Consider the following 21,832-nt stretch of genomic DNA (forward strand, 5'->3'; position numbering starts at 1 on the left):
TCGATTTTCAGTAGCTGATAGATTGACCCATTGAATAATTTGGGCTGATTTTTTTTTGGCAGTGGCGTATTGCTGGACACACAACAGCTACTGCAAATGAGCCCAGTAATGAAGTGAGAATGTGAAGATGCATTGGGGAAGCTGTAACAGGCATAACATAACCGTCAATGGAATGAGATTGTCTGCACTAATTTTTATCCTGACAGTGTCAGTTTTACCTATCAACTTATTTCAAACATTAAGTTCATTTTTTGGGGACTTTTTTTTTTCCCCTGCTGCTTGAAGGAGCAAAAACTGTCCAGTCGGTTTCACTCATTATTACCAACTCTGCTCATGAGTATTACTTATTATCGTGAATGCAATGAAAGATACCAAATTCACATAATATAATAGGAATCCTCCTTTATATAAGAGCTGGGTTCTATGATTAGGTTGGTGTCCTTTAGGTTAATCCATGCCGTGGTTATTTTTATTTCCACTTTTTAAATTTCTTAAATGTTATCCTGGGTTTTATGAGGAAATTAGCATTTTTCCTCTGTTGGAGATGATGGTGTGTTCAATTTAATGGCTGCTGATAACTGCAGGACAGTCTTCATCACAGTAGGCATGTCTAAATAAGGTGCTTTATTAATTACTGCACCTCACAGCAGGTTTCAGCTTTTCAGTAATTGTTGTTAAGACTGTGCTTAAAACACCCACACGGACCTCCCAGCGAGCGCGCAGAGAGCCGTTTAAAAGCTCTGCATCTGATCTGTTTTAGGCCTCTTAGAAGCTTTGATTGCATTTATTACATCTTAGACGTAATGCCCTTTATAAGAATGAACCTCATCTTTCATCCCAGAGGTGTCGTATTGCTTAACATTTATTTTTCCGCTGTAACATTTTTTTTTTTTAATGGTGAATGAATGTATGGTACCATGAAATACAATTTCCATGCACTAGTTTCATGTGACTTACAATTTTAATATAAAATATCAAGTCATTTATCTTTAATCCCCATATTCACCAAAAAATGAATCAACCCATGTTTTTAGTACACACTATCTGGGCAGTATTCCTTATAATAAAATTATTTTTTTTTTCTTACTTTAATTCATGTCAGTCTGTTGTCTTCAAATTACAGCAGCCTACACAACTCAACATTATACTAGAGAAATATATATTTATATTGTAACTGCAGCTGTTCTTCAGAGTGATATCACAGGCTTTGCATAAGACAATTAGAACAATTGTGATGAGAACAAACTGTTTAGCCTAATAATCTTGGCCATTCTGTTCAGCTAGATTGTCCAGAATAACATGAAGTCGAGATTTGAAGTTTCCTAAAGTCCTACTGTCCACCACACTACCTGGTAGTTGATTCCATTATTGTCTGTTTTTTTGTATGAAGAAAAACTCTTACACTTATTCAAAATCTGCCCTTAACGTTTCTAGCCATGTCCCTGTGTTCTTGTTTAGGAATTTATTTTAATGTAACGGCAAGAATACCTTCTTTAGTGCTGCTATATATGCAGACCAAAAAAGAACACAGTACATCAGGCAAGACCACACTAGTGCATTTATAAAGGTAAAGTATAACCTTCTTTGTGTTGTACTGCGCACATCCTGATATCCTGCATATTGCGGTTTCTATAACAGGGGGAAGGGAACTCTGATCAAGACAGCTGCAGTGTTAAGCATTAAATACGGCAATGCGATGAGTTGCTTTACTCAGAATGTTTTATCTTTTCTTTCAGTCCTGTGTTGATGAGAGACCTCATACAGCTTTGTGGGACACTCCATGCAAGACACCCATCTCTGTCTCAAAGGGGGCTGGCAGAAAATGGCAGAGTGGCAGTATCCTGGAGCCGAGGTTAGCCGATACACTTCTCGGTGTCCCTGCATGTTGTATAAACGTATTCTTGAATGAGTCAGATTTGCCACTGTGGAACCTGTGGTCCTAATCATTTTCTAATTCACTGAAGACATTTTAAAGTAGTCTTCCTCTCTCTTTAAGATCACAAGTGTGCTGTGAAAATTAATAGATTGCTTTTTGGTTTTAAATTGTAAATTATCAGTTCAGCTTTGTGTTGTGGGAGTAAGCAGCACTTCCTTATAACTCTCTGGGCTCTTTGTTTGCGACTAAGACCTCTAAAATTAGGAACCAATCTAATTGTCTGGTTCCAGTTGTCAGCTTTGTTACGCATTACAAAGGGAGGTTTTACTTGTGCAAGTGACACAAGCCTGTACATGTGGTAGATATTGATCTATACTTTTAATTTTTACTCCTTTTCAGCTCTTTTTTAACATTCCACACAATACTTGATTCTTCCAGTTTTATTACTGTATGCATGGAAATTTTTTCATTGTAGAATGGTACATGTTGTTCTCCTGCTGTCATCCTAATCTGCATTAGGGCTTGGCCTTCGGCTTAGTTTGTGTATATGAGTGTGTGTATATAATATACAGTATGTATGTAAAGGGAGAAAAGGAGTCGCATATCAGGTGTCATCATCAGAGGAAAATCATTAGGCAAATCGGAATCAAAGGCGATGTATAGCGGGTGGGGTTTGGAAGGTGTTGTTCATAAAGTATTTGGATGTTCTATTGAAGCTTGCGTATGTCTGGTTAAAGTCCAAGTGTCTGTTAATGGCATTGTCATTGGATAGCCACATTTCAGCCAGCTCTCTGGTACTTTTAGTATCAACCATGAATTTTTCTTGCACTGAGTCTCTTTTAAATGTGTGTCCAATAGAACTCGGAGACCGTGGGTCCTACTGACGGCATTGTGATGTTCCTCTATATGAGCTGAGACTTTTTTTAGATGTTTGTCCCACATATACTGCTGGGCTGAATTGTGGCTTTGTAATGAAAACTTAACGTTAACAGACACTTGGACTTGAACCCAGCATATGCAGGCTTAAAAAGAAGAACATCCAAATAATAAAAAAAGACTTCATGAACAACACTTTCTGAACCCCACCATATGAACCCAACGCTCACCATGTATTGTCTTTGATTCCTGCATGTCTAGTAATTTTCCTCTAATGATGACACATGGTAGGTTGTCGAAAAAAAAAAACAAAAAAACTATTGATACGTGACTCATTTTCTTCCTTTGTGGATCTCCAGCTACAAATCTACAAACTATATCACGTGTGTATGTGTATATATATATATATATATATATATATATATATATATATATATATAAAATTTTACAAAACAGACTTTAATAAACCTTAAATTTAACAGAATTTATTTTTTACACAGCTGCATTGAGTGTTTGCAGTTAGTCCTCAGTTCTTTGTACATCCAGAAACAATTCTACGGTTTTGGCAGTCAGGAGATCCGTATGACATAATTATTTTTCACAAACATCTGAAATATTGCAACACAGTTCCCACTTCTGGAAATTCAGTGTGAGGAGAGACATGAGCCATCTGCCACTCAGTAGACAGCTGGCTTCAGAAAACAGTGACGAGATATCAGCATGTTGTGCATCCGCTTCGAAGGTTATCCTCCCAATGCAAAATGACAAATCTCCATGGTCAGAATGTGCCAAATTTATTATCCTACTGTCCTCTTCTAAGTATAACACAGTTAGTCAGTACCAGCCATTTTGGGGACTGACACCAGCACAATCAGGATTGGGACTTCTGGGTGAGTTGCTGTAGGATAAAGAATTAGTAAGGTTTGTTGTAATTGTGCATCTTTGTTATATTCATCACCATGTCTTTTTTAATATTGTTTTTTGTATAGATGCAGAAAATTTCCAAGTGCGAGGCCTTTGTGGGACATTATTGAGCAGCACATCACGTCTTCCAGTGGTGGCTAAAAAGGTGGAGGTGTTGGATACACACAAGCACACTTTAGAAAGCTTTTATCCGATTTCTCCGGCTATTGACCTGCAGTGCACTCATGTGTATAAAATCGAGGCTGACTCAGGCAGGTCTTCTTTTTTTTTTTTTTTTTCCTTTGTAATCAGAGTTGAAGTTTAGAAGAGTTATCCAACATTATTAATCTAATTACAGTTCAACTACCATTGCAACTGTGACTTGAAGGTCTTTTATTTCTGGTACGTTTGTTAGTGGTGTATTTTGCTATTTTAAAAAAATAGACTTAAAAGGAATACTCTGTCCAAAAATGTTTTTTTTTTTTTTTAAATACAATACTAACCCCATTGTAGTGATGGCAGAGAATACTTTTTAATCTCCCGTTTTCATGCAGAAGGAGAGAAAACAATTTATGATACAAAGAAACACACTGGAAATCTCATCTCTCCACTGGAAAATGATGTGGAACACCCCCATGGAGAAAAGAAGAAAATTCTGAGGTTACTTATGTCACATAATCCACATGTCCACTGTCTAATTCAATGCTCAAAACCTGCAAAGTGCATGTACAGTAGTTTTTGCTGAAGTATTATTAATGCATCCAAAAGAATCATCATAGAATGTAAATGAGAAAGGTGCATTCCCATAATTTTATTTTTTTGAGTTGAAGACCCCCACCTGTCCCCCTCATTTACTGATCAGAGTCCTGTATTTAAGCATTCAACTGTATGTGGATTTTGCGACACAAGTAATGCGAGAATGATAACATGCATTAAAATTTTTTTGATTTATCACTGTAAAATATGTGGAGTAAATAAGTTAGAAAGATATCATTTTTAGGTGGAGTATTCCTTTTAACCCTTAACATACCAAGGGGGGTCCTCGGAGGACCCCAGAGAGTGCTTTTTGGTGATTCTGCCGTAACTATAACAAGTAATTTATTCTTGATTTTTGTATGTGTCCCGGATCATTTTATAATAAATATTATATAATTAGACTTATAATGCGTTCTTTCAAAAAAAAAAAAAAAAAAAAGTAAAAACATACTTGGGGTCCAGGCAGGATCCTGCTTGGTATACTACGTTACAAATTCGGATTGATTTATTTCTTGTTTTTTACATAATTCATCTTCTCGGACAAGGTCGCAGTGGTCAGCTGCATCCCAAAGAAAAACGTAACAGTCTATGTACTTGCCACTCAATTTCTTGATGATTCAGTATCCAGCGAAAGTCACAAGATCCCATCATGACACTTGAATACAACCGTACCAAAAGCGGAGTGGACAATGCAGACAAGTTGGTAAGAGAATATTCTTCTGCCAGACATACCTCAAGGTGGCCTTTGAGACGTTTCATGAACATGCTTGATATTGCAGCCATGAATGCTTTCATAATTTGGATGTCGAAAAACGAAGGCTGGAACCACAGCCAGAAAAATCGCAGATATCAATTCCTGTTGGAGTTAGGCAAAGAACTGATAAAACCCAACATTCTGCTGCGGGCAAGCAATCCAAATGGTCTCCATCTTCCAGTTGTCGGAACAATTGAAACTGTGGGAGTATTTGTTGCGTGCAAGACTGCAGCTCAAAGCACACCATCAACATCAAGGCAGCAGCAGATCCACAATACGGGAAGATGCTCATACTGTCCCAGAAGCAAAGACAGGAAAGTCAACACAGTCTGCTGTGAATGCAAACGTTTTGTCTGTGAGACACAAAGGAAGACCAGCACAACCGTGGCTTGTGCTAAGGATTATAGCGATGGCAACAAATGAATCTGTACCATTTTGTTTTTGTGAAATTATATAACTGGCTTTACATGAACACTATACTGTATGTAAACCGATTGAAAAATGTACACTACTCCATATAATCAGATATGAAAATGCACACACTGTATTGTTAAAATTATGTATTCAGATTTACAAACACAAGTGTATACATTTTTATGAAGAACTAACTACTGTTGAAATAAACAAAATATTTGATGCTCACAATGCTTGTATAACTGAAATATATTTTCAGACACTCAAAAAACCTAATATGAGTAACCTTCCACAACAGACAGTTGAGAAATAAAAAAAAATGGGGTCCTCGGAAGACCCCAGCTTGGTATGTTAAGGGTTAATACACTTCTTGGAGCCTAATATAGAATTGCATACAACGATATTTTGTGTTTTGTTATTGCATTAAATTAATAGTGGCTCTGGTCCTGATGGTTCAAAATATCTGCTGCTTTTTATTATAACTTTTAATTACAGAATAATTACAACAGTATTTAGAACATTTATTTTCCTCCTGTCTCAATCAACAATGTGATAAGCTTGTGAAGCAAAACATCAGGTAGACGCTAAGAGCACTAAGCCGTGATCTGAGGGTGTCTTCAGCATACTAGGTGATTAAATCTCACTGTGCCCCTCATTAAATGTATTCTCAAGTAGTTGAGTGCAAGTGTGGTATGAAAACTGTAAAGACATTGTGGTGGTCCAGGATTACTGCTGTCCTTTGAGTTGAATGAAATCCTGCATATCTTAGTAGCTGGCATTGTAAGGCCTGTACCATCTGCTCACTTTATTTCCTCTCACTTTCAGGTTTCAGAGACGGCTATCCTTTCCCGCACGCTCACACTCTTTACATTGCAGACTCTGGCGTGCTTCATGGTAAATTCAAGTCGGAGCAGCTCAGAGCAAAGATGATCATGTTTACGTTTGCTAATGCACTGGTCCGGGCCAAATTAACATATGGGGTAAGTAGAGAGAGAGGACTAAAAGTATCAGTCTGCCAATTGGACACACTTTGCTGATTTCCCTGCATTAAGGCGTATTTTAATAACAGCAGCCATATGTCCAACTGGACCGAGTTTAATGACCTTGAGCTTCTTGCTTCCTTTACCACCTGCCCAGCCATGGGTATTGGTCCTGGTGTATCATCAGTCTGGTTGAAAGCATGCGTAGGATAGATCCACAGTTACTAGACCTTAACTGTGAAAATGGGGGAGGAAAAGAGCCAAATTGGTGCTGGCCAGATATTGTCAGACTCAGAACCAGACTTCTACATTGATGGTGATCCTTCTCTCTTACTCCATGATGCTCCATGGAAGAGGCTGCTTACATGTGCTGGAATACCCCAAAGCTGCTGTTTGTAATTAACCTTGTGTGGATATCTGATTGCAAGGTTACACCTCCATTAAATTTCCTTGGGAATTGAGAAACCGGCACAAGATAAGATGGCCATGAGTAGGCATATGTCTGGGTAGTGGACTGGAGACTGGCTACTTGCCAACCCTCAGGACCAACCGTACCGAGTCTGTACTGGAGAAAGATTTTTTTTTTATGGCAGTTGACCAGATCTGTCCACATTTGTTTTGTGGTCCTCTCACCACACATCTGTGAATGAGGTTGAGGGCTTGCTGTTATTTCCAGTGCGCGTATGTTGTTAGCATACTCTTCATTAAGTCGAGTTCATTTAAAAGAGGCATAGAACTCCTGCAGTAGTGTGTCTCGCATCCTCTATGAGACACAGTGGTGGAAATGGGGAATATATAAAAAAAAAAAAACTGCATATTTTCAACTCTCAGGAGTGGAAGTTGTGGAGCTGTTGGTGTGAGAATTAGCACTTGCAAATCTAAAATGATTGTGTTGTCTTCTCCAAAAGAATGGATTGTTTCCTGCAGGCGAGCACAGAGCTTCTGCTTCACTCGGGAACTTCCAAGGACCTTGTGTTAACTCACATGTTAATGGCAGGTTAAAGTGAAATTCACCAATGGAGTGCAGCGCCAGCCATAGGTAATAAAGGGGGAGCTACCCGCACAGACAGTGCGTTCATTTGCCCATTCGTTCGTGTTGTCATTCTGAGTGATGGTTACAAGCTTTAGGCAAAAGAATGAATGAATAAATAAATAAGATTGCAAGTACAAACAACTAGAATGAGGCACCGGACTGGAGTAGATAAAGTGCCCCTCAGGCGAGGTCATTGGGGTATCTGGGAAGGATGCTGTTAGTGGGAGATTATTTCTTAAATGACCAGGCATGACCCTCTGTGTGATGTGTAGCTGGAGGGCAAGTCCAGGTCACCAGGCCATTTTTGTTTTTAAAGATGCTATTCACAAAAATGTACTTTTCATTTATTGATTTGCTCTGTAAGTCTTTATTAAATAGAGTCCATGAGGCAGATTGGTGCCAAGGTCCAATTAGTAATTGCACTTAATGTTGTAGACTTGTCAAAATGATAGTGGGTTTTAAATATGATCATTTTTCATGAACAGGATCAGCCTCAGGTGTTAGAGGAGCCAATTGTTATGCAAGCTGTTGCGACAAATGGAAGAATATTTCAATTTATTGTACTCCAGTTAAATACCACCGACCTGGCATCTGATGATGGGGTGAAGAACATAATATGGATGGACCAGGACCAGCTCCTGTATGAGTACGCCAAGTGTCTTCCTTTGATTAAAAAGAAAGTCGTAACAGTAAGTGAATAAACGTGGCTTGGCTATATTAGCAGAAACATCTTGATTGATGTATCTGAGTGTTTTGATTAACATCCTATCAGATCATAGAAGGGATGGAGATCAATGATGCATTATGTTAATATGAGAAAATAAACAGGAATTTTTATTTGCAGCCAAACTAATCATTATCTGTGTTGTGGTAGGTTATGAAACCTCTGTAGCTACACACCGATCAGCTGCTACTCTCTGGCTAAGGATCTGCGCTGGCAGCTGGAAGGTTGCTGGTTTAAATCCTGTTATGTCAGAAGGGATCCTGTTCTTTTGGGCCCTTAAACTTGAATATTGCTCGGGGGGGAGGAGGGGGTCTCTGTACAATAGCTGACCCTGAGCTGTGACCTCCAAAGGTCTTGCAAAAGGATAAGTTCCCTTTGGGGATTAACAAATGATATCAAAATCAACAGTGAAAACCACTACCAGGTGACGTGAGTAACAGTGATTATCTTTTTCCAGTGTACCTGCCAAGGGGTGGGATATACCATATTAGGCAGAAAATGAATGGCCAGTCCTTGACGATGGGCACAGTTTGATACGCTGGGCAGTGTTCTGGCGGAGCTCCATGGATCCTGGCCTTAATGTGAATGTTACTTTGATACTTCTCACTGTCCCTAAAGATTGTTACAGACCACACACACCCCTTCATGGCATAGATATTCCCTGATGGCAGTGGCCTCTTTCACCAGGGTAATGCTCCCTGGCCCACTGCAAAAACGTTTCAGGAATGACTTTAGATGACAAAACAGTTCAAGGTGCTGAGATGGCCCCCCAATTCCCCATCTCTCAATCTGATTGAGCATCTGTGGGCTGTGCTGGAAAAACAAGTCTGATCTATGAAGGATCTGCTGCTACTGGTCTTGGTGCCACAGACCACAGGACACCTACCGAGGTCTCATGGAGTCTGTGCCTCAGCAGATTAGAGCTCTCCCGTGGACCTACACAGTATTAGGCAGATCGTTTTAATCAGTGTGTACTGTTGTTTAAAATGGAAGATGCTTAGGTTTGAGGTAAAAAAAAAAAATGAATTTGAAGAGTGTTCAGAATTTTAGATTTAATTTCATGGTATGGACATCAAAATGTGTTTTAAAAAAAAGACAATAGCAATGCTTGCAGCAAATCACCCATTTTTTTTTTTAAGGTGAGCAAAAGTATAGGACATCACCAAATGGCTGATTTCTTCTTGTCTTGTGCTTTTTCCAGGCTGTTGCCACCCCCTATTTCAGGTTTGAACTTTCAGGTTTCCAGTTTCAAACTATCCACTTTTCTCCCCTTAGTTAAATCCTGTTGAGTGGGCAGAGTGTTGGTGAGAGTTGTCTTGCTGCATGATGATGATTCTCATGTTTAGTTGAGATACATTTCTCGCTTTTGACTACTCAGTCCACAGAACTCGAATCCAAACAATTGTTGGAAGCTGTTGTAGCTTGGTGAGAGTAACGGATGTTCTTGTTCAGCATTAGTTTTTACTTGCGAGTTGATGGTGGAATCATGAATGCTATCATGAACTGAGCTGTCAGAGATCTGCAGCTAATTAAGATGTTCATCTGTGTTGTTCTTTGACTTCCTTAATCAGTTTTCAATGTGCTCGAGAGTTATTGAGCTAGGCTGGCCACTCCTGGGCATCATTTCCATGTTTCCTCCATTTGGAAATGATAGCTGTGCTGGTGGTTTACTAGACTCTCCCAGCGTTTTTAAAGGTTGCTTTGTAACTCTTGCACACGACTGATATTTCAGTACTTTCTCCAGTCTTGATCGAGCCATGCTGTGGTTCTTGTTGGGACCCTTTAGCTGATGTGAAGTTTACTTTTAATAGGGCTGGCACCATTCAAGCAGGGTTTTAGTCTCCTTTAACTTGTTTTGAGTTGGTTGGTTGAGTGACTGAGGGGTAGTTACTTGAGTGATATAGGTGTTGGTGAACTTTTTTTCTTCAGTAAATCAAATGATCATTTATAAACCACGTGGTGTTTATGCAGGTAGTCATTTCTATCATATTAAACTTGGTCAACAATGTGAAACGAGTGTTATGAATAAACAAAAACAGAGAAACTCGGGAAGAGGGCAAATACTATTTCATAACACTGTGCTTGTGGGCCTGGTGTAAGTATGTAACTCTACGCTGGTGTAAGTATGTAACTCTACGCTTATTTGTTATTAATCCCATGTTCCCGTTTCTTCTTAGGTACCAGCGGGCTTGTCAGGATACAAACCGGACACTTTCAAAAAGTTTCTTGCCTTGTTCCTGCATGGGGGAGTAGGCGTCCCGCTGGAGCCCCAGGGCTAGTGCATCATTGGATCTTTCTTACCCCCATCAATGGATCTGTATAAATTTTTTTTTTTGGGATGAAGTAAAGCTGCTGAAATAACACCCTTGGCGGGGAAAAACGTTTGTGTTCTACTCCATATTACTTTTACAATCCAGCCTCACTCTTCACATTGACTTCACTGTTACTCCTAATAATTTATAAATGTAGAAGGGAGTGAGTTAAAAATATGAAATTTCCACCACTAGAAAATGTTAGTTCATGTATTGCCATACAGTCAAGAACAAACTGAAGGCTCCATTTTGTTTTTGTCAGGACTCTCTTATCTTCATTCTAAATCCCTCCTCAAACAAATTCCTGCAGTTCAGATGGTGTAGTTGCCATGGACCTGCAAAAGTCCCATCACACACCCCCTTCCTATTTTAAATGTGCCCAGTGGGTTTGTTGCACAAAAAGTCACGGTAGTTGTACAGATTTCCTACTCAAGATAATATCCTCAAACTACTTCATTCAATTTGAGCTATGCATGCCCAGTAGAGTGGGACAGAAAGGCAGGTGAGCCAATCCATTAACAGCCCAGTTTAGAACAGACAAAGGAGTCTGTACCTCTTTGCCATTTGAAAGGCAAGGCCATGCCCTGGTGCAGGGTGCTATAGCAGTGAGGCCACACACACCCTTCTACCTGATTGGAATGCATGAAATCAAAGTCGGCACTCGTTTGCTGTCTTTTTATGTTTTGATGCCACAGCACCTGTCTACATTACAGGTCTACATTTCAGAATGTCATGTGACCCATGACACGTTTTCAACTGATAACTGTGAAACTCTTCAGGGCCACGCCTGTATCAAGTCACCTCCATGTGTGTGCTTATTACATACTGGCCATGCCAGGTTTCACTTCAACCGATTTCAAATTTAGTTGTTATTACGTTAAAGTTACACTTGCCCTGCCCCCCTCTACATGTCTTTGAGTAAGAGGATTCTAACTTTTGGGGTTAATCTTATTTCACTTGTGCAAACACCACACCAGTGCTTGGCTTACCCCCTTTGAACATCATGGAGTCAAAAATACTTGTGTGTGGTTGTTTTCAAGTGCCGTCTGGCTAACATAGAGACGGATTCAGCCATCTGAGAACTCTGCAGTAGAGATTGCAAGGGTACGAATACAAAGAGGCATAAAACCTGTGCAACGGAGATTTCAGGCAGCCAGGTAAGTACACCACAAACATACACATGGCTGCCTGGTGACCTCATGTTCTGTGATTAAAGTACTGTTGATTAGTCACATAAAACACCACACACAAACCAAGCCTATTCATTCTGATGAAGTGGTGCACTATGGCTTGCTCAGAACCAGGCCTCGTGGTCCGACAAGTGCCCAAACTGCTGCTACTCCATCTCTTAACTGAATTAGAGGTGCCCACGGTGTGCCAAAGAGCACTGAAATGAGTGAAGCATTGTTGAATAATACAACGCAAAACAACAATGTACATCTCTCATCGCTCTGTTGAAAGAAGAAAAGATGAATTGGCAGATGTATAAAGGGGAGTGGAGTGAAATTCATACCTGCACACACACGATGATGAAGGCGACTGGATTCAAATCCAGAACTGCTTGTGATTTAACGGGTTCTGCAACTTGTGATAGCAGCTCAATTTCTGTTTGAATATTACATTCAACAAAATATAAGCTAAAGTACCTGGACACAGTTACCTCTACCCGACCCAACATGGACACAAATGCCCAACATGGACACAAATGCCCATGCGCCCAACATTGTGGTTATGATTTCAGGAGAAGAAATAAAAGCCAAAACACACAAATTTGTTTGTAAATCTGTGAATGTGGAAGGATAAAAATGAACAGCAAAACAATTCTAAAGTAATGCTGTGATGAGGTTCTTGTCAGTTAACTCTTTTCTAAAACTGTACAAATTCCTTTTATAATTTTATAATCATCTATCATGTCACCTCTTAGAGATTTAATTAATTAGTTTATGTACCACAACCCAGATTCACTGTTTTTTGTGAACAAATGTTAAATTCAGTTCAAATAACCTTTTAACATCAAGTAATAACAACCAAAAGGTCTCTCATAAAATAAACAGCTAAAATAAAACAATTGTAAAGAGCAATAACAGCAACTTTTATAACCATCATCAACATAAGAAACCTCATAACCACCAACATAATGTGCAATTAAAAAGAAAAATGCCCAAGCAAACCAGGAGGGCAATAAGGCCCAAACCTCTGACCCCACCAAGATTGGATTTAAGGAACAGGAAGAGAAGAATGACAGCGACGGCAACAGCAGGCCATCTGTCTCCTCACAATTATCACCAAAGTACGCCATTTTGTAATTTATAAAGTGAGTGACCCACTGATCTCCACTTCCGAGAGTTTAAATAAGGTAAAGAAAAATAAGAAGATCAAAACATCAGCCTCACAACAAGAAGTTACGGAGGTCTTTGCAGCTACTGTGCTTTGACATAACTGCCTCTGCTGGAAAGAAGAGACACGAGATGTCCAGTACCATATATACTCGCATTTAAGTTCTCCCACGGATAATTCGGGACTCACCGTATAATTTTTGGTATTTTATAATGTTGGTTGTATACATTGAATGCGGAAAACTCATGCTATTGGTCCAAGAGATCATACTATGCTAACACCCACCTGAGAGAGTAACCACAGAGCACACTGCCTTTTTTTCTCTCAGTATTGTGCCAAATGACCACACGGTAATACCCAAACTATTCTGAATCGACGTTTGTACTGTTTTGTGTTTTTTGTATCTCACACCTTCATACACCTTTATTGTCATTGATGTGAAAGAAATTGGTAACTGCGCTGCTGCAACAAAATTCGATGTGTCTGAAAAACTGATGAGAGATTGAAGGAGGCAAGAAGATGTAAAAAATAAATAACGTATTTTTGAACTGGTGTATAGGTCAGGGTCTGATTTTATGATCGATTTTTTGGGTTTCAGGACCTGACTTATACGTGAGTATATACAATAATTGAAAAATGTGACTTGAGAGTGTGTTAGGGGGGGCATGTCAAACATATGCAAAAAAGGACCTGAAATACCTGGCAGAAGGACAGAACCCTGGCAAAACACTTCCTTGGACAAGAGTACACACCATGAACAATCCTAATTGGAAAGATTGGGATTCTTAGATGAAAACAAAATAATACTAAAAACAGACTTCCAACAGGATGGGGTGTTGAGGGAGGGTCCTGCTTCTGTATTGGGAGAACTGGTAAAAGCCGCGGTGAGGTTGTAGAAGGAAAAATTTTATATTAGCATAGAGAATAGCAAATTAACTGGAAGAGACATAAAAAGTAACTAAAAGCTTCTAAAAGATTAAGCATAAATTAGAATGTTAAGCAAATATGATAGGTCAAGCAAATAGTTAACTAAAAATCAGTTGTATCGCATTATTTTTTAAGCTTACAACAAAATATCTAGTCTGGGAAAGAGCAGAAATTGACACATCAAAACTAGCTTCGGACAAGATAAGAGTTTGAGAACACCTGTGATTCAAGGCTTAGGAAGCTAAGGAAACGATAACAGAGAAGATGGCTCTGGAAGACATGTAGAGAGACCAGATGGATTGGTGAATCAGCAGAAAAGGAACAAAAGGATTTTGCTGTAAGCAAGGTCACACTGACATAATGCATGAAGAGAAAAATCTTAGTAAATTCAGGCATTAGCAAAATATTAGAAGAATATATTAGAAATTAACTTTAGTGTAGAAATTAAGACAAATCAAGCATGCCAAGCAACGATTAAATGAAAGCACATACTATATTTCTTTTTAATTAAAGCTTAAGCTTCAGGTCACTATTGTAAAAAAAGTTTGAAAGGTTTAAGAAAGGAAATGATGAGAGGAAACCCATATATGGAATTGAAGCCTTGGCCATTTAGAGAAAATGGGAACAGCATAGAAAAATAAAAATACCACGAGGGGGCCAGTGATAGGAAAGTAAGGAGATAATAAGGGTTCCCATGGGAACTCAAGGTTCGGCCGGACAAGAGTAGAAGGGAGTCAGAGAAGATGGGCAAAAGAGCTCATTCGAGCGAGGTCAGAAAAGATAGGAAATGACATAAGAAAAGCCCAAAGATGGTAAGAGGAAGCATTCCACCCCTCTTATACCAATCAAAATAAGCCGAACAGACACCAAGAGGAATAATGGACAGTAAAACCAGGTGCAGAATGAGTTAATCGAACAAGATCAAAATGATAAGAAATTGTTATAAAAACTTCAATTGCTGTAATGTTCAGAGCTCAATCTAATTCGGCCAAATTGGGTTGAGTCTGTGTTTTTGATTTATTGCAATAAAGCCTTAAAACTCTGTCTGTCTACCTCGAGTCCTAATAGCCTTTATTTTTAGGTAAAAAGCCTTGTGATGATGAATTTTTCACCACGACAAGGTCTGGCACAGACAAGCATACAGAAAGTGCAGGTCTCAAGGTAGAGGACAGAGAGTCACAGAAGCTGTGAAATGGGTGGAAGGAAAGAGCTGAAGATTGGGAAACATTGCAAGTTTTGAGAACAGATGGAAAAAAAAGGAGGATGGAGTTCCAAACTAGGAGCTCAGGAACAGTAATTTCCAGAGCCCAGCATACTGCCAACAACTGAATGCCTAGAACGACTCATGAGGTAAATGAAAAGGGGAGACCACCTATACAAACAAAGCAGGGTTGTTGAAGATGGGAGTGTGTGCAAGTGCCTTCTGGGCCAGTAATCACAAACACATCATACTAGAAAATAAATTCTTCAAATGCTGGTCAAATTCTGGTACAACAAAATCAGGTTTAATGGAATCTTCGCTTAAATGTTTTTTGGTCCTGGCCAATTTCCTATAGAATGTTTTATAAAAAATAAAAAAAAACCTCATTACAGCAAAGTCCGTTCTATCTGCCAAATTCATTACCAGTTTCCTTATCCATGATTTTCATGGACTCCAGTAGAAATTTTCAACAATACCCAAAACATTTTCATGTGTTATTTTATTGTAGACTATTCTTTATTTTACCATCAGGAACTATACAGTGAATTATGACCATTATTATTACACCTGTTTCTCAGAAGAACAGCACTTTGGACAAAGGCTGGGAGTCTCCATCAGCTGTTGGGTTAAGGACAGTAAGAGCTGGGGCACAACTCGGCCCTCCCCAATGCTCAGTCATCCATCCAGCCAGTTGTTGCTCCTCTGGGTTCTGAGTCTGTTTAGCCTCCTGGCATTTACACCTTCATGCCCCACTTTTCAGATGGACATCTCTCCATTGCTCACGACAGCCCACTCAACTAGTCTTCTCTTCTGTTTGTTCCTTCACCAATCTTGCTGTTCTTCCACCTCAATTAATGGACATTCAGGCACCCCAGTTTCTCTGGAAAGCACATACATAGACCAAGCAGTTGTAATCCCAGAGTGCCACAACATATGCTGAGCTTTTCTCTGGATGGCTGTAAGAACTTGAGGCTCAGGATGATTTGTCCTTGGGTGCAGTCAACAAAACGTCAAACTATCTTCATTTCCTTCGCCTGATGTTTGATTATCTTGTACTTCAGATCCTTTTTTGCCGTCAGGAGTGGCTTTTGGACTAGTAAACGAGGAAAGGAACTCTACAGCGCATACAAGTTAAAGTGACCTCTCAATGCAAATCTGAAACAATAAACTAATCCATCATTGAAGTCCCACCTTAAGTTTCTGCCTTATGATAGACGAGTTCACAAATTCGCCAATGCATTTCAATGGGAAATCTCAGGACAGTGTGATTTTAGTTGATCTCTCTAATCGAGTGTACAGTTCAAATGTCCTTAAAGAATAAGTATTATAATAAGTATCAAATTTCAACAAAATCGGTTCACTGGGAGCATAGCTGATTCATGCAGACAGTCATAGGCAAGCAAATGCAGCTAAAAACAAAGGTGTTCCTTACCTTACTTGTGATTTTCATTGTTGTCTTCATTTCAATTACTTTTAACACAGCATAACCGGCTGCCGCAGGCATTCACTGCTAATGTGATCTTCTTTTCACTGAAAGTGCTGTACGCTTCAGCCTGGTGACTCAAAAAAGGTGGACATTAATCACTAAGATTTACTCTCAAATGGTGGGGGAACTTATCAACATGAAGCAGAATCTTTCACCCTTTACATTTTGTCACTGATGGTAAAATAATAAAGTAGGTAAAGCCACTGCCTCTCCTTACCAGTGGATGTACTTACCCAGCATGTGGGAAACATGCCGGACCTGAGCGCCATTCTGACATTCGTCCCAGGGGGCCTCTTACTCGCTCCAAGTCTTCATTCTACCCAACATTTGCTTTTAACCGTCTTCCGCTCTTAAACACTGCTGGTCCATCACACCTCACGTAAGTAACAGAGTTTACTACTTTTACCACAAAGTTTTAACAGATATCTTGGTGTGTGAACACAGCAGAATTTGTGAAAAAGCCTTCCTTGTTATGCTTTTATCTTGGCAGTGTCAGCCGTAGAGCAGAGAAATGTCAATGAACTGGGTGGCAGTCCCTCAAAGGATGCTAAATATAAAAGCTTATTTATTATGAAATATTTTGTACTGACGTCTGTCCCTTTTCACTATATGGAAACAATTAAAGAAGCAACAACAACATTTATTTATATAGCACATTTTCATACAAATGATGTAGCTCAAAGTGCTTTACAAGATTGAGAAAGAGAAAAGAGACAGAACACTAGTTAACATAGAATAAAAATAAGGTCCAATGACCAGGGAGGACAGAAAAAGAAAAAGAAACAAAAAAAGAAAACTCGAGGAAAAAAAAAAACAAAAATCTGCAGGGGTTCAAGGCCATAAGACCACCCGGCACCCTCTAGGCATTCTACCTAACATCAATGACCTCACAATCAGTCCTCATGGTATTGAGGGTTCACATGAAAGCAAACTTCATACGATTCAGCAAGACAAATCTAAAAATAGACCTGCACCCATTAAAACAAACGCAAGAAAGTAAAAATCATTTTAAAATGTCAGGGTCTCCGAATACAGAATGAGAAATGAGAAGTTCAGTTAAAAACAAGCACGACTGCCGATTATGAAGCTACAGCAGCTTGAAACCAGTAAAGTAACCATAGCGCTCTCCACTTTTCGATGTATTGCCAGGTCTCTGCTGAGGAGGTTATGGTGGTAAAGGGCCGTGGCCAAGGAATCCACAAGCACATATGCTATAGACAGGCAGTGAACCAAGCCCTTAGGCAAGTATCACAACCCAGCCATCATCGTCTTGTGCATATTTTGAGGGCTCTGCTCATGTTGATACTAACACAAACCTCTATAACAAAACTCACCAGCCCAGCTTACTCACAAAAAAGGGTGAAATTATAAAGACAAAAGGGTACGAGTAGAGAACTAAAAGGAAAAAGAATCAAATGAATCAAAACAGGTTTTTGTTTCTTATTTATTACATTTGGGAGTGGGAATAAGTGAAGGAAGGGAAATATTTACCCATAAAAAAAAAGCTAACCGACTTTGTTATGTTTGAAATTTTACAGGGAACAAGTGGGACTGAAAAAGTACAGAAGAGAATCAATAAATAAACAAACATTACCTGATGTGCCCCAACCATTGGGGCTAATGCTGTTGAGTCTCCCATTCTTTAACCCACCCTTCCCCAAAGAGTTTGAGAAAGTTCAATTCCGAAACATAAAAGGTACTTAATATTGCTACCAGAGTTCTGGCTGTAAGGACAAGGGGGCACATGGGACAAACATCTGCAAAAATAGCTGACTGGTGAAGGGGGAGAATAACGGGAAATAAATACTGGAAACACAAAATACAATGCAGATTAATTTCTTTTTCTCTCATTATAACCAGACTACATGGTAAGAAACACAGAAACAGCTACAATGTTCAATAATCAGCACAAAGGTATGTTCAGGCAGATAATATTTTATACATAACATGATACACTTTTTATAGGTGGGTAAAAAAAATACCATCTACAGGTAGTGTACTGTACATAGTAATTCCCGTTTTCACACAATTCCAACTTTGACATTTCTGTAGCTGCCTCTGCCAAGTAGAGGTTTTTACTTTCTTTTCTTTCTTTTTTTTTTTTAAACAGTTAATCTACAGAATATCAGTTGCAAAATAGAAAATTTAAAACAAAACAATTGCAAAAAAGGGTCCTTTAGCAAAATAAACCCCTAAACTGCTGAGATTTCTAAAATGATTTTAAAATGCATCTAACTCAAGGAGTTGCATCAACATCTTTAAATTAAATCAAACATACATACCATTAAAATAGATTTGTCTTACATAATATGCAATGTATAGTCGCGGTAATCTCCAATTTGTCAAATTAAAAAAATAATAATAAAAATAAAACATCCAGTTCAATGAATCCTCAGTTTCATACTCAGTTCACCGCAAACAATTTCAAAGTAGCACAGCTGCAATGCATCTTCCTTTATGACTCCTTATCGTAAGAGAAAAGAGAGATTTTATTGAGTAGAATTCCCAAAGTCTTTTGTTTCTGGAACAAAACCACAGTGCATGTGTAAACTGTCCGGTTTAAAAAAATAGCTACAACATAGACAAGATGACCGGATACCTACAACTAGCTTCCTTGAGGAGCACATCACAAACATTCAACAGTTTTCAAGAACAAAGCAAAGAGGTCAAGACGGGCGCTAGAGGCTTTCGCTTTTTACTTGAAGAAAATAAAATGTTGAAAAAGTGTCATGTACTGTAGGTATAATTATCCTTCCAAAAGAAGGTTACGTTTAAAAAAAATGTCCTTCATGGTTTATGGAATACAAGAAGTTCAGCCTTTATTTCTGTTATTGCATGAAACTAAAATTAGGATGCTCCCCTAGTTCCTTGCCAAAAGTTTTGACTTCTTCTTGCATACTTTCTTTACTCCTCCAGATCACTGGTGACTCACTCTGGTCCTGGGGAGGGAGGGAGAGTCAATGGGTGAAGAAGGCAAAAACGAGGACAAGGAGGGAGGAAAAAAAAAAAAAAAAAATCACACGCTCATCGTCATGCTTGGAGAATACTGCAAAAGAAAGAGAGAATTTTTTTTTCTTCTTTTCTTTAAAGCAAGCAACAGAAGCAAAATGCTAAGATAACAAAGGGGCAATAATATTTTAAAGTTAAATTTAATATCCAAAGTATGTTAAAAAAAAAAAAAAAAACACACACAGGGAGATTATACAGTATAACCGAGTTCTAAACATAAACTTAATTCTAATATTTTAAGGTTACATTGGATGTATACTGCAAGTACTATTCTTCCCCAAAATTCAGGAAAACTTTTTATGTCATTACCTTGTGTACCAATCTTAAAAGAACAGAAATGTGTACTATGGAACTTTGTTTAAGAAAGGCTGATCATCATTATTTTGGTTAATGTTCTTGAAACTATCCACAAATAAATGATATACAAGGAGAGAGTGAAACAACCACATTAACACTCTTTACAGATTCAGCAAAAATAGAACACATGCAAACTTAATACTTATGTTTCATTATGTCTTTGCTACAGGAATTGTGTGACAAGCCAGTAGCCCCTAAGAAGCATGCACAGGTTGAGGGAGTTAAATATGCTTTCCTAACACTGAACATGTTACTGAAAATGGCAACTTTAAAGCTGTTAATAATAAAGGAAAATCAGAAACATTAACTTAAATGAGGAGAGAAACCAGCTTTTTCTGGCTATGATAAATGCTTAATGGTTTTAATTTAAAACAGCAGCAAATCAGGGATCTCAGGTGCAAGACTGAAACAGAACAGGACAAGCAGCAAAATAAAGTGTGTAAAATCTGCTGTTAATATGCCTTTTAAAAAAAAAAAAAAATGGTGACACACTGGAATTGTGATATAGTCAGTAAAAATGAAATAACCTGTCTATGAACAATGTTGGAAGAAATTACGTTTGCCATGCACAAAGTGAATGTCTTAAATGATATGAAAATAGTTTGTTAGTATAATATCTGTGGAGGGGTTATGAAGGGAGTTTTAAAGAATTCACCCCATAAGAGAGTACGGAAATGTCTGAATTCAACTGTAAGTATGGCTGCAATTTTTGAAAATCTATTCATATTGAAAAATATACATGCTGAAACGTCTTGCTTGGCTTTGCACTACTATATACTGAAGCAGTTTTCAAAAGAGCATCTTCAAAAAGTTTTTTTTTTTAAATTGAAAACGATTGCTAATATTTAAAGTGAAAATGTATGCAAACAATATATAAGAATTGATTTTTCTCTTTTAAATGTTTACTCAAGATGTATTAGGCTAACCGTGGCTTTTCAGTGTAGGGAAGTAGGGATGTAGCAGACACCACTTGGCGTAGCTTTGGTGGTTGTAGTACTGAAAAAATGAGTAGCGGTCCTAGTGTTAAAGTTGCAGGGTCTGGAACCAACCCTGGCAGCACTAGGTGCAATGCAGAAACTAACCCCAGAGAGGGTGCCATAAGCAGGATCCACATATACACAAAATGACCAATTAATAGGTGTTATGGGATGAGGATGAAAAAGCATGCAAGCATGGGACGAAAGTGTAAACTCCAGAAAGAAGAAAAACAGGCAGAGGAACCAATTCATTTCACCTTGAGTTTCTTAGTAACCTAATTTTTCTTCAGGTAATTAGGGCTGTTAAATTAGCCAAAAAAAAAAAAGTTTGAATATTCAAATTTAACTCTCTCAGGGCAGATGTTGATTTTTCTCAAAAGCAGGGGTTGATGGTGGTAATCAACTGTAAATGAGGGAAAAACCCGCTGTTGTGTTTTAGTTGGGCTCTCTTTGCTAGAAGGAAAGGATTCCATGCACTAGTGTGAGTAGCAAAGAGCAAACAATGGCAAAAACAGCATCAAGATCTCATGAGAGATCAAACTGAATGTGTAAGCAAAATACTCAGTGGATGACGTCTTGCAAATTATCGCTAAATTGGACACTGACTTGTCGGACTTCGATTTTGATACAAATGATCGAAATTGAATGTGAGGTACCATCATCAGCTGATCGTGGTGCTGAAAAGGTTTGTGTAACACCTGGGAAAACCGGTACTTACAATAACAAGTAGTACAAACCAGATTGGGATGCATGGCAACCGCTGCTGCTGCTCCCACTCCCTACCACACAAAGACAGCCTGCCAACCAGCATGCCACATGAGTTGGTGGCCACAACATGCAACATCAGAAGTTTTATGTTGATTTCTATGTGAAACCATTGCTTTGTGTGCTTTACAAAAAACTGTTATTT

The 21,832-nt window shown here is 38.6% G+C and overlaps 2 protein-coding genes across 12 annotated transcripts in view; one reads left to right on the top strand and one right to left on the bottom strand.

Moving 5' to 3' along the window:
* The window catches only part of mrpl37 (mitochondrial ribosomal protein L37), a 28,118-nt gene extending 16,783 nt beyond the window's left edge, over nucleotides 1-11,335 (top strand). Inside the window, exons 3-7 of the mRNA XM_039734732.1 lie at nucleotides 1,737-1,852; nucleotides 3,742-3,927; nucleotides 6,405-6,559; nucleotides 8,078-8,281; nucleotides 10,494-11,335. Coding sequence (XP_039590666.1) covers nucleotides 1,737-1,852; nucleotides 3,742-3,927; nucleotides 6,405-6,559; nucleotides 8,078-8,281; nucleotides 10,494-10,595 — 763 coding nt within the window. The 3' untranslated portion in view covers nucleotides 10,596-11,335. The remainder of the gene's footprint in view (nucleotides 1-1,736; nucleotides 1,853-3,741; nucleotides 3,928-6,404; nucleotides 6,560-8,077; nucleotides 8,282-10,493) is intronic.
* Nucleotides 11,336-18,005: 6,670 nt separating this feature from the next.
* Nucleotides 18,006-21,832, bottom strand: part of ssbp3a (single stranded DNA binding protein 3a) — a 206,700-nt gene continuing 202,873 nt past the window's right edge. For 5 of the 11 annotated variants that reach the window (XM_039736135.1, XM_039736133.1, XM_039736131.1 and 2 more), the window contains one exon: nucleotides 18,006-19,518. In XM_039736135.1, coding sequence (XP_039592069.1) covers nucleotides 19,408-19,518 — 111 coding nt within the window. In that variant the 3' untranslated portion in view covers nucleotides 18,006-19,407. Of the gene's footprint in view, nucleotides 19,626-21,832 lie in introns of all 11 variants that reach the window. The other 6 variants (XM_039736138.1, XM_039736136.1, XM_039736134.1 and 3 more) reach the window with 2 other exon arrangements.

Source organism: Polypterus senegalus, chromosome 14, assembly GCF_016835505.1.
Source record: "Polypterus senegalus isolate Bchr_013 chromosome 14, ASM1683550v1, whole genome shotgun sequence".
Taxonomy (NCBI): domain Eukaryota; kingdom Metazoa; phylum Chordata; class Cladistia; order Polypteriformes; family Polypteridae; genus Polypterus; species Polypterus senegalus.